The sequence below is a fragment of the Haliotis rufescens genome, unplaced genomic scaffold (genome assembly GCF_023055435.1).
Source record: "Haliotis rufescens isolate VD_foot unplaced genomic scaffold, xgHalRufe1.0.p SCAF_14, whole genome shotgun sequence".
Classification (NCBI taxonomy): Eukaryota; Metazoa; Mollusca; class Gastropoda; order Lepetellida; family Haliotidae; genus Haliotis; species Haliotis rufescens.
The window spans coordinates 36,264,501-36,278,100 of NW_025963824.1; the positions used below are offsets into that span (position 1 = coordinate 36,264,501).

At 47.3% G+C, this 13,600-nt stretch overlaps 1 protein-coding gene across 3 annotated transcripts in view; it reads left to right on the plus strand.

Moving 5' to 3' along the window:
- The first annotated feature begins 590 nt into the window (after positions 1 to 590).
- The window catches only part of LOC124113183 (flocculation protein FLO11-like), a 52,842-nt gene continuing 39,832 nt past the window's right edge, over positions 591 to 13,600 (plus strand). For all 3 annotated transcript variants that reach the window (XM_046473452.2, XM_046473453.2, XM_046473451.2), the window contains exon 1: positions 591 to 966. In XM_046473452.2, the coding sequence (XP_046329408.2) occupies positions 864 to 966 (103 nt within the window). In that variant the 5' untranslated portion in view covers positions 591 to 863. The remainder of the gene's footprint in view (positions 967 to 13,600) is intronic.

The window sequence follows — 13,600 nt, forward strand, 5'->3', positions numbered from 1 at the left end:
GGAACGCTAGATTGAACAGGTACACTTGGTCTTAGCGTAGAACACCGAGAACAGGTTCATTTACTAATATTTACAAATATGCCAGCCTCGTTCACCCTCACCCTTCCCCCGCCACAAACACAAACACCACCCGCATCTAATCCCCAACGCCTTGATAAATCAATTATACCTGTTTGTACTCTACCCCCGGGGTCTCCCCACCCCCTACCGCCGCACCCCCGGAGCTGGATGTGTGGAGGTGTGATCGCTCACCTGTCCCATGCAATATGAAAATATCCCAATAACAGTGATGCCAGTTTGAAACTCGCGGCTAGTGTTTGTCAATGGGCTATTGTCACTCCCCGTTCTTGAATGATTCTTGCGAAGCTGAGAACAGTTTTCTACCTGCCCCGGCGAGTTCATTATTGAAAGGGGTGATGGGTTTACCGGACACCGCGTCAAGGTGTATTGACAGGCTCAATATAAAACATTTGCCGTGCGACGCAGTGAATCGATTGACTGTGTGTCTACTTTCCGTGAACGCTCTTGAGACTGGGAGCTTGTCACACAACAAGCTTCAATACATAGCGCGACGCCCCCCAGGTGAGTCGTCCTACAAGTTAGGTGTGTCAGTGAGGTTCAGAGACGTACAAGACAATCCACCACACGCCGGTCACTGTCACACAGCACATGGTCAATACGCTCTCGCACCTGTCCGGCCTCTCTCACCTGTAATCAAGGACATAACGCTACACTCCGCACACTGACAGGTATTACAAGATCCACGTGTGTCGTCTCACAGAAGGATATATATTCGGGATTACAAGAGAATGCCCAGTGGTCTTTGACGTGCTAGTGTCGTGTGTGAATCTCGGACCCCCATCATGTGGTCACTACCGGTCATCTGTCGGAAAGGCACCTGTCTGAGAACTTGGTTTTCCGTGGGACTGTTGTTTGTCGTGTGTATTGCTGGGACAGCTAGTCAAGGTAAGATACGCTTGTTCTGTGTGAAAAAAGTGGAGCGAATAACAAAATATCGACTAAAATAAACCCACCCACCCCATCGGAATCGGTTAACCCCCAGGGTGGGTATCGACTCTGTGTGTTGGGGGTGGGAGGGGGAGGTAGGGAGGGGTGCCAGCATGAAGTCGTATTGTATTTCAGTATTTGTACATTGTATTCGCTGTTTACATGAGATCAGTCGTCACTGGTGAATATGAATTCGGTATTACACTCACGTGTAGACGACATTGTATATCACATAGCTGTGTAATATATGGCCAACACGAAACTCCTAATCAGAGCCTAATGCACGGTGTGGTACTGATACATACGTCATGACACCGACATCAACATCATCACACCCGACATCAACGTCACCACCAACCCGGACACACGTATAATATATACCCGGCAGTAGTAAGGGTCATATTACAGTGAAATCAATGCAATGCATTACCATGTGGGGTGTGTGTATTTCCGTGTGTTCTAAATATACCCCAAAACTCTGACATTGTGTATTGTTGTTATTAAGTATCGCACAATATCGTTTAGCAGAGTGTCACTGCATGTCTAGGAAATCTGATCCGAAGATGTAAGCTCGCACAAAAAGTGTCTGCTAAAGAATCATTCATCTGTGTGCAGCCACGCAGCCCACAATAGGGTTGTCGGGTCGGCTTCTTGGTCATTGTGTTGTCTCCCGGAGTTCGGGTAGTATCGTCTAGTATCGTCTAGTATCGTCTAGTCAAGTACAGCATCGGTATATGTGTCGTACTGCCACTGCCACGCAGCATGTACCATGTAAGTCTGTGTGGGGGGTTGCTGCGGGCGGGGGACGAGGGGAGAGAGATGTTTGTAAATAAATCTTCTTTTATCCTTATATGGGGCTGCATTACTCTTGTAATCACAATACGACATCATACGTCTAGTACCACTCTGCATTCCTAGATATGCTAAGGGATCGACCATTTGATGTGGTGGAGGGGGAAGTTGTAGGGTTATATCGAAACACAACTTGTCCTGGGATGTGCTTGAAAAAAATAATTACGCTTCAGACTGAACAACCAAAAACAAATAGTTACAAAAAGCATACCGCAAAAACATTATTTAAACTCATAGTTTTAGCTGAGCCAATATCAGGTTTTGCCGCTGAAGCTGAACAAATATCTCCAAAAAAATCATCCCCCTTCCCCTAAAGAAACCTCGTAAGCAATTCTCCGTCCCCTTGTGAACGTGTTCGGGAGCGCCCTCTGTTGGCTGACCCCGGACCTTGGGGCGTGGCTCTGGGTAACCGTGTATGTGTGAGGGGTACTACACGGTCACGGCGTCCGTAGGGCTAGGTCGTACATTCATAGCGAGTATCAGCTCCTCCGTCAAGCATCTTACATTGCAAAAACTGACATCTCGATGGCTCCTTCATATTCATTATTGATCATAAATAGATCGTTTAGCTATCCCAGCGCGACATGATATAAAGTTACATTTTTATATGATATCTTTAACATTACATCTTATGCTCTACAAAACATTATACAGTAAATTACGTTTATAACCAACACGTTTATAACGAACTGACAGATATTATCTTTGGCCCCGGCCATTTGCTGTATAAGAACTGTGTATATGCCTATAACGAACTACGATTATAACGAACTAACATTGGTGGTCCCTTTGAGTTCGTTATAACCGTAGTTTACGGTATTGGAAACGATCCTCACATCTCATAGAAATAATACGGCCAAAAGCAGTAGTTATTAATACTTATTACTTTATCGATCCAAGTCACATTGGTGACACACCCTGACTGCAGCCGCTCACACACGGCCGCAGTGGTGGGACGATGTTGCCGATGTATGCGAGATGCCGGGAGACACTGGAGACGGAGCACACACCTAGATGTTGGGCTGACAGATATGGGAATTAATAGCCCCTGCATTCCGCTCTCTACACACGAAGCATCATCACTGCCTTGAAGGAGACCTCGGCGGCAGCGCACCTTGTCGTGAAATATTTGGGCGGCATCTTGCGCGTGGTCAGAACATGGTGATGGGTTGTGGCGGATATGTATGACTGTAACATGACTGCAACATGACTGAAGGTTCCAAGTAGCGAGACGGCGATGATGCAAGCGAGACAGTTTACTCACAGACGTCTGAGATATAGATAGGTTCATATGACAATGGCAGCTGACGTGATGGCTACACTGGCACTAATACCCCTCGGGATGCCACAGCGGCATGGTTCCATATATGTCGACGTCGCCGCTAGACCACGGAGGCGGTCTTTTGGTGGAAGGAGTGTTGGTCTCAGGGATCAAAGCATCACGAGCGTACTGAGACGTCCACCTGCTCCACATGCAACTCTGTTCCCAGGTGAACGCCGGTGTTTACCTGGTGATGTAAGCGTGTTCTTCACAGGGGCGGTCATTATCTCAAGCAGCCCTTTGTGAGTTGACTTGAGCTTGTGGAGAGCCCTCGCAGTGTTGACCCACTCCCTGTGTTGGTGTATCTGGCAATTGACATAATTATGTGGCGAATGTTTCGGTAGTTAGAGAAATGGCGGAGGTACTTGAGGCGGCTTCTGGGGGTGAGGCCACACGCCACCTGTAGTCCCTCTCCCTGCAAGGACAGGCGTACACGCCATTGACATTTCCACGGCTATTGTCAAGACGCCATAGCCAACATTCCAACTGCTGATTTAGTAACTGAAAACTAATAACAAACCATTCGTCTAACCACGTTCATAAGAAAAGACAAGACAATAGTCACAACTCTCATAGTGATTTTGGTCGGTATTATGCTCGTGGATTTCACCAAAGAGGTAAACCTGCGTTGCGTCGGGCATTTCAAATAGACACTCCATAATTTAACTGTAATACTGTAAGCGACGTCACTCCCTTACTGATAGGGTTGTAAAACCCCGGACGCTACAGCTTGTGTAATTAACCCCAACAAAAGCTAGAAATATTTGTGACAGTTTTAGTTCATTTTCGTTCAGAATATTAACACAAATTGTGTTTTAAATGTCTCAAAACACCTGTTTGATAATCGACCCAAGACAGTTCGTCTGTTTGACCCTTTGATTTAAGCGATTCTAAAACGACATGGCGCTGCGAGCCAGATAGTATCACGGCTTATTCAGAGTATTATGCCATACTGTGGCTATGAATAAAAATCTAAACCTCTGACACCCCCCCCCCCCCCTCTACAACACACACACCATACCCACAGGTCATCCCTGGCTTCACCCCAACCAGCGCACCTACCTACCAGGCCCACACAACAACAGTGTTGGCAGGTACATAGCTGTTCCATTCACGCCAAAGTCAAGTTCAAGAATATTAACACCGCAGGTTCTATACTGAATTCTGTCCCGCTCAAATGCATTGTGACACCTAAATGTAAGTTTCACTCCGTTTTGTAACACCTGAACGTAAGGTTAACATTCGTATGTACCTTCAAGTAAAGCGTTCTCGGTTCAGCAGTCGCTAAATACAGGCACCATCGCCGCCACGCGACTACACAACAGAACATACTACCTGCCCCACTTCGCAACTATGCTTGTCGTAAAAGGCGCCTAACGGGATCGGGTGGTCAGGCTCGCTGACTTGGTTGATGCATGTCATCGTATCCCAATTGCGTGGATCGATGCGCATGATGTGAATCACCGGATTGTCTGGTTCAGACTCGATTATTTACAGACCGCCGTCATATAGCGGGAATATTGCTTAGTGCGGCGTTAAACAACAAACGAACTAACGAACGAGCCTGCCCCACCTGCGGCTATGGTCGCCAGTAATGGAGGCAGAGTGCCACGTGCTCGGTCACGGAATCGCAATTAAAACAGCAGGATATCTGTTTCAAATCGAAGATCGATATTTGATTTGATTAAAAGTATCATGGTGTGAAAATATTCTTTGTCAAACGGCTTATCAATACCATAGTCTGAGGTATCACCGGTAGCATTCTGTACAGTCAGCGTTTGAAATTGGCACTGGTCCTGTAGCCCTTTCCTAACTGCCCAATAATTAAGTTATCCTGAGCACTGGTAGAAATTTGGCCTTTGTAAGGATTTTGCTGTATGTTATCATTATAAGGACTTGTGGGCGAAAACTGTTAGTTTCTATCGCTGACAGTGTGAGGTACTTTTGTAAGATGTATTCTGTGGTGTTTTAAGGTCCACTGCCTCAGGGCATGGCATTCTGTATGAGAACGTCCGATGCTTGTTGCTAAGAGGTGAGATCGAGGCTACAACCTGGTCCACGTCTTCAGTGAGATCGTGGCTAAGACCCTGTCGACGTCTTCAGTGAGATCGTGGCTAAGACCCTGTCGACGTCTTCAGTGAGTTCGAGGCTAAGACCCCGTCGACGTCTTCAGTGAGATCGAGGCTAAGACCCCGTCGACGTCTTCAGTGAGATCGAGGCTACGACCCCGTCGACGTCTTCAGTAACATCAGGCTATAACATGGTCTATGCCTTCAGTAACATCGATGCAATGCAATATAGATATAGTGTGTGTGTAACTGGCCTTAGAGGTATGCCTCTTACGTCATCAGCAGTTTCAGTGCGGCGGATGCTCGCTCTATGGACACGTCGACAAGCGCATGCTGTACCAAGCTACAAACATCATTCGTCAAAACATCAAGTTAGACTTTAATTTTGACGGTGTCCTTTTGGTGGATATTGCAGGAAAACCTATTGTTCTGATTGATGATGCAAATTTATAAATAAGTAAACAATATTTATTAAGTACTCATGACCTCTGGTCTCAGCTTATTGCGTGCTTCCCACCTGCTGGTGTTAGGTGTTGGGTGTCTGTGCATGAATTAATAAAACTGAGATGTCGGTGAATATCCACAGTGACGTCTTAACCGACCATAACCTTCCCTGAAACACACCAACCCAACCATCTGCACCCCTGCTCTCTCCGGCAGACATCACTGAACACACCAACCCAATTCCCCTACTCCACACCTCACATTACATCGTAAAATGCACTAATCCCCCCCCCCCCCCCCCCCCCCCCCCCCCCCCCACCCCCCGCCCCCCCCCCCCCCCCCCCCCCCCCCCCCCCCCCCCCCCCCCCCAACCTACCTCCTCCCTCTCCGCCTGTTGTCACAAACATATCGCAGAATACCCCCGGATCCGGGTTGTGCATCCTTCCCCGCTTAGCACCTGGTAGCCAACACACCTCTGTTGTTGTAGTTTCTCAATCTCATTTACATTAGGTAAAAAAACCACGCACCTGTCATTGTAGACATATACCATATGCTGGTTTCCCGGTCCGTGTGACTGTGGTACGCGAGTTATGCCGCTCAGATCTCTGTATAGCTTTGTATTAAACTTAGATACTAATATACTTATATGCTGGGTGTCTTCGGTATGGAAATTTCGTCCGATTCGCCGTGCAGACAGTCCAGAGGGAACTGGTCCTCAATAGGGTTGTTGTGTCCACTGTGATACGTCCTGGCAGTATAGGTCCCCAATACGCCATGCTAACCATGATGTAGACTGGATGGTCACAATGGCCTGTACATGTGGATAATGTAACCACGGACAAGACTACTTACCGATCTTGTCTTTCCTACGTGTATCGTTGGTTTATGTATGTGTATATGAGGTCTGTCTGACATATATCGTTGGTCTGTCTGACGTGTCGTTGATCGATCTGACGTATCGTTGGTCTGTCTGACGTGTCGTCGATCGGTCTGACGTGTCGTTGATCGGTCTGACGTGTCGTTGATCGGTCTGACGTGTCGTTGGTCTATCTGACGTGTCTTTGGCCTGTCTGACGTGTCGTTGGTCTGTCTGACGTGTCGTTGGTCTGTCTGACGTGTCGTCGATCGATCTGACGTGTCGTTGATCGGTCTGACGTGTCGTTGATCTGTCTGACGTGTCGTTGGCCTGTCTGACGTGTCGTTGGCCTGTCTGACGTGTCGTTGATCGGTCTGACATGTCGTTGATCGGTCTGACATGTCGTTGATCGGTCTGACGTGTCGTTGATCTGTCTGACGTGTCGTTGATCTGTCTTACGTGGCGTTGGCCTGTCTGACGTGTCGTTGATCGGTCTGACGTGTCGTTGGTCTGTCTGACGTGTCGTCGATCGGTCTGACGTGTCGTTGATCGGTCTGACGTGTCGTTGGTCTGTCTGACGTGTCGTTGGTCTGTCTGACGTGTCGTTGGTCTGTCTGACGTGTCGTTGGTCTGTCTGACGTGTCGTTGGTCTGTCTGACGTGTTGTTGATCGGTCTGACGTGTCGTTGATCGGTCTGACGTGTCGTTGGTCTGTCTGACGTGTCGTTGGTCTGTCTGACGTGTCGTTGATCGGTCTGACGTGTCGTTGGTCTGTCTGACGTGTCGTTGGTCTGTCTGACGTGTTGTTGATCGGTCTGACGTGTCGTTGATCGGTCTGACGTGTTGTTGATCGGTCTGACGTGTCGTTGATCGGTCTGACGTGTCGTTGGTCTGTCTGACGTGTCGTTGATCGGTCTGACGTGTCTTTGGTCTGTCTGACGTGTCGTTGGTCTGTCTGACGTGTCGTTGGTCTGTCTGACGTGTCTTTGGTCTGTCTGACGTGTCGTTGGTCTGTCTGACGTGTTTTTGATCGGTCTGACGTGTCGTTGATCGGTCTGACGTGTCTTTGGTCTGTCTGACGTGTCGTTGGTCTGTCTGACGTGTCGTTGGTCTGTCTGACGTGTCGTTGATCGGTCTGACGTGTCTTTGGTCTGTCTGACGTGTCGTTGGTCTGTCTGACGTGTCGTTGGTCTGTCTGACGTGTCGTTGATCTGTCTGACGTGTCGTTAATCGGTCTGACGTGTTGTTGATCGGTCTGACGTGTCGTTGATCGGTCTGACGTGTCGTTGATCTGTCTGACGTGTCGTTGATCGGTCTGACGTGTCGTTGGTCTGTCTGACGTGTCGTTGGTCTGTCTGACGTGTCGTTGATCGGTCTGACGTGTCGTTGGTCTGTCTGACGTGTCTTTGGTCTGTCTGACATGTCGTTGATCGGTCTGACGTGTATCATAAGTCTGTCTGAGGTGTATAATTAGTCCATATGATGTGTATCATTAGTCTTTCTGAGGTGTATCATTAGTCTTTCTGAGGTGTATCATTAGTCGGACGTGTATCATTAGCGTGTCTGAGGTGTATCATTAGTCTGTCTAACGTGTATCATTAGTCTGTCTGAAGTGTATCGTGGATCTGTCTGAGATGTTTCTCTGCCCTCTATCGCTGGTCATTTTAGGACATTTTTCACGTGTTGGTTTATAGGTATGATCTGTAAGCGTCATAATGTTATACGTATTGGCGTGGCGCTGACGCAACGCGGTATTGGCATGGCGTTGACGTAACGCGGTATTGGAACGTAGTAATCACCACTGATGTACAAAACACACTGCTAACACGCCACACTCCGTGCTTTACAACAGAACGCACGTTTCTGTTACAGAAGACAGACATTATCATAACGTTGCATGTATACTTGTATCCCCAGACCGCCATCCTTACACGAAGCCGCCCATTGAGCATATTTACAATTTATGAAAAAACATAGAATATTGAATCGTGTCAAATCTGCCACAAACTACACCGAAAGCCGCCATCAATCACGTGACATGCAACAACGTGCTTTCTATCCGTCCCCATTCAGCTTGTGCACCCAAGTCACACATTCGTCAAAACTTGAACAGACGCAGTTATATTTTACAACTGTTTTATTTCCTGAGCGAGTATTTCAGAATAAATCACAAAGCTTGACGTCACAATCAGAGCGTGTGTAAGACCCGGATTGAACATAACCCAAATAGTTGTGGTTGTATTAATCTACCTCCTTGTCGGCGGGCTGATAGAGTCGCCTGCAGCATGCTTTGCGTATTTGAATGGTATTGCGGCTGAATAGCGGCTTGTAGTCATACCATTCATTGTGCCCCATGTCGCCAGGCAGGGGGAGGCGTGTACAGCCTCTCCCCGATACTCTAATACAGCCAGTTATTCAGGGTAGGGCTTAGAGTCACATGGCCCCGTTCACAGTCTCGCCAACTGGAATGACTTACTCACTGGGGCTTAAACATGTGAGTCAGACAACGAGGATTTTGGATAATTATGAAAGAACATAATTCATGTTCACCGAAACCGGATCGGTTGAAACTTGCTGAACTTCTCAGATAGACACAAGTCATATGTAGACTATGACAGAAATACGAGATAAAAGTGAGTGAGTGAGTGAATACTGTTTGACGCCGCAGTAATCACTTGGGGATAATCGACTCTGGGCTCTGTTCGTGCACAGTAACTACCAGATCCTGATTTCAGTAGAATCTGACCCATGACGATCCGGGGTAGAATAGGTCTTCAGCAACCCATGCTTACCGTTTATAGCGACTGTGCTTGTCGTAAGAGGTGACTAGCGGGATCGGGTGGTCAGGCTCGCTGACTTGGTTCAAGCATGTTATCTCAATTGCGTGGATCGATGTTTATGTTGTCAATCACTGGATTGTCTGGTCCAGATTCCAGTATTTACAGACCGCCGTCATATAGCTGGAATACTGCTGACCCTTCTGCACCGCGCGACTCCGTTGTGTATGGCTACCAGATGCTATAATATTATGGACGCCTGTATCCATGACGTTAGACATGGCGTTGTATATTCCCACGTTATACTTCTAGGGGGTGGTATACCCGTCTGTATCGCCCTGTACAACAGGTGCCTGGTTTGAAGATGTGTGTCATGTAGACACACCCACCAGTAGAGATATTGTGTATGTGTATATTCTTTCAAAACATCACTTTTGTTCGCTCTGACCATTTAAACGAATTGATCCCACTAAATCCCACACTTAATGGTTCCTAGTACTTTAAAATACATAAAATAAAATACATAAAATACCGTTTATGAAGGCGATTTAAATTCCTTTAGATATTGGATTCACGATACAGTGTGAGAACGCAGCACTCCCTCACGTGTAGTCCGTAAAGGTCATGAGTCGCTGTCTGACCTGGAGGATGCTAGAAAGATAAAAAGATGCATGCAAGCGCACCCCCAACACCCCCCCCCCCCCCAACTCCCAACACACACACACCCGCACAAACACGCAACCTACCCATCCCAAACATTAAATGAATACAATATGTTGTAGTAAATAATGAAAGGATAGAATGAGTGAATGTCTTGACATACTGATGGTGATTCCGAGAGGGCGACTATTTGCTCCTGATTTCTGTAAGCCACTCACTCACTCACTCGAGTGCACTCTCGCCCGTCCACGCACTTACCCTTACGTATACCCACCCCCCACCCCCACACTCACTCTCTCACTCACTCACCCACCCACCCACACTCACTCACTCACTCACTCACATACGCATCTAACCTTTGAGACATTTCCCGTCACCTTTAAGAAAGGAAGGCAACCTGCTTATTGATGTCGGCAACTCCCTGAGAATACGTCTGTTCACATATGTGTTACGGTCGTCACCTTGTCACTGGCGAATGGGCTAAAACTCTCCCACAGCTTGAGACGCAGTTACAGGCAGGTCACAGAAACACAGGAATAATATATATGTCACTGGTACCGGGGCCTTCCAACATTCTTGGATATTCCGAGTTCACAGTGTATACGGAATCTAGGACGGGAATATGGCATCGTTGATTGGGGCTGGAAGAGTCGGGGGTGTGGACGTGGAAAGGTGGGGGTGGGGATGGAGATATGGGGGTGGGGATGAAGGGATGGGGGTGGGGATTGAGGGATGGGGATGGGGATTGAGGGATGGGGATGGAGATATGGGGGTGGGGATGAAGGGATGGGGGTGGGTACGGAGGGATGGGGGCGGGGCATCTCACCAAGGAAGATGAAGGAGTTTGGAAATTAAGATACATGGGAAGAAAATAGAAACCAAATATGCCACTTCATGTTACATTTATTCATATTTACGGTAGTCATAGCAACCAGCTGCTTCTTTTATTGATGTGTTTCTATTATATACCAACCGGAGTCTGAAGTTTAATTATTTAGCTGAGTAGATCTGAAGGGCGGTCTCCTGCAGATTTCATGACTGTACGCCGTGTTATGCAATATGTTCTCGCTGTGGAGACGGCCCCGTTGCTAGGGACAACAGCGTCATAAAGCAACTATTTCCTGATATATTTGCCTGTCCTAATGCGTAATGTGTTTAAATAGATTCTAAATTGTAAACTATGAACGGCGTAGATTTGACGCTATCTCTCAGGGGGCAGCTCAAAAGTAATATGGATGGTATTTATCGGTATCCACTCTAGTTGGTTATCTGTATAAAAATATTTTAATTTTTGAGTTGAAGTTTGAAATGTGCTTTGGTTTGTATTGATTGCCTGATATAGTTACGCATATATATTAAAACGTTCTGCAATGGCTGTTTGTGAGGCAGCACCTCGGCGTGAGCTCTATCAGAGAGACAAACATTATGCTTGACTATCTTCATGGGACACGGGTTGATCAGTCGCGCAGAGACTGCTATTTGTTGCGCAGAGTAACGTCCCTTGGACGTGCCAGTATCTGTGGCCTGATCATGATTTCTTCCATATTACGGTTATCAGAATTATCTGCGCTCGATAGCCCAGGTGTGTTCGCTCGTTATGCCAAAACACATGGTCCATTCCCCACACAGACTCTATGTGTGAAGCCAATTGCTGTTGTACCACCGTGATATTGGTAAAAGTGGCGTTAAGCCATGCTCTCTCCCTCTCACGCTCGCTTCCTCACTCACTCACACTCACTTCCTCACCCGTGACCACCAAAGTGGTAAACGTCTGAGACCTGCATCACTTCGGGCTCTCCTCCCACGTCAAGCTGACACGCCGTGATTGGCTGGAATACTGTTAAAAGCGGCGTTAAACCCAACTCACTCACTCACTCACCAATTTGAGGTAAGCTCAGGGAGCCATGCCTAGCGGGAGAATGGTGGAGGTCGCCCTCTGTTGATACACCCCAGCTGACTATCATGTATATCATGCTAACGGTGATTTATGGCGCTCGTGACGGTCAGATCGCCAGCCTGTGTTCGGCACACATTACACCAACACGTGAGGTCTATCTTGTCATCATTAAACACTCTAGTGTATTGAGCACATGTCGAAATGGTGTATATAAGCAATGAGTTATGGAGGACACGTGTTGGACTACAATCACTATGGCCAGTGAAGATCCGGGGTAGAAGAGGTCTTCACCAACCCATGCTTGCCGTAAAAGGCGACTATGCTTGTCGTAAAAGGCGACTATGCTTGTCGTAAAAGGCGACTAACGGGATCGGGTGGTCAGGCTCGCTGACTTGGTTGATGCATGTCATCGATCCCAATTGCGTGAATCGATGCTTATGATGCCAATCACTGAATTGTCTGGTGCAGACTTGCATATTTACAGACCGCCGTCATATAGCCGGAATATTGCTGAGTGAGGCGTTAAGCAACAAATAAACAAACAAACAAACAAACAAAAATGCCGTCACTATGGCATAAACACACCCTGCCCGAAGATTCGACCCTGTTTCACCAAGTGGTTAAAGTGAACAAACATCATCGGGCTTTCCTCCCACATTAAGCTGACATGCTGAGATATTGAAATACTGCCTCTGACGGCGTCATTCCCAGTCCACCCAAACCCTGATGTCTGCTATTGTACCCCAGTGGGGATTCCGGGTTAGAATTGGTCTCCAGCAAACTATGCTGGTCGTAAGAGGCGAAACAATGGATCGAATGGTCAGACTGTGTTGAAGGCGTGTTATTGCTGACAATATCAACCACTGGATTGTCTTGTCCAGACTTGATTATTTACATGTAACTGAATATTGCTGGGTGCAGCGTTAAACACCAAACAAAAAGTGCGTGAGGTTTACGCCGCTTTAAGCAATATTCCAGCAATATCACGGCGGGGGACACCAGAAATGGGCTTCAATTGTACCCATGTGGGGAATCGAACCCGGGTCTTCGGCGTGACGAGCGAACGCTTTAACCACTAGGCTATCCCACCGCCCAACAAACAAACAAACATATACTAAAGTGTTGGTTTTCCTTTCAACTATCACATTATGTTTTGATGGATGTGGAGGGAGGATGAACAATAGACGAGCATGTTTCCATCCTCTCCCAACCGGTGGCCGCAAGCGGGACCACAGCAGCGACATCAGACACAAGACAATTCGTTGCGTAAATAATTTAACTCAAAGGTGAGACATTACCGACGGACTCAAATCTTTCCAACAAATATTACACGAAACAGTTTAATTTTCGCCAACACATGACGAAATCTCTGTACTCACGACATCGGGGAAGTTTTTGGCACCAGTTGGGGACTATCAACACAACCTGTCAATCGACCTTCAGAACGCTTTTCGGCATCAATATTTGCGGCATATTTGGCCTCTGCGTTGGTGTTTGCGACATTGCAGTCGCTTGTTGGCATAATAGCGCTTAATGTTTAAACAATGCTGATATAATTAAGAAAAGCTCTTTGTCCTGTATTTGGTCAGATAACACGAACTGGGACTTGTGACGGTGTGTCGCGATGCAGGCGGATGTTTCGACCAAGGCGGTCCGCGTCATGGACGTTGTTATCCCGGGACGATATGACAAATATACACCATCTACATTTCAACCC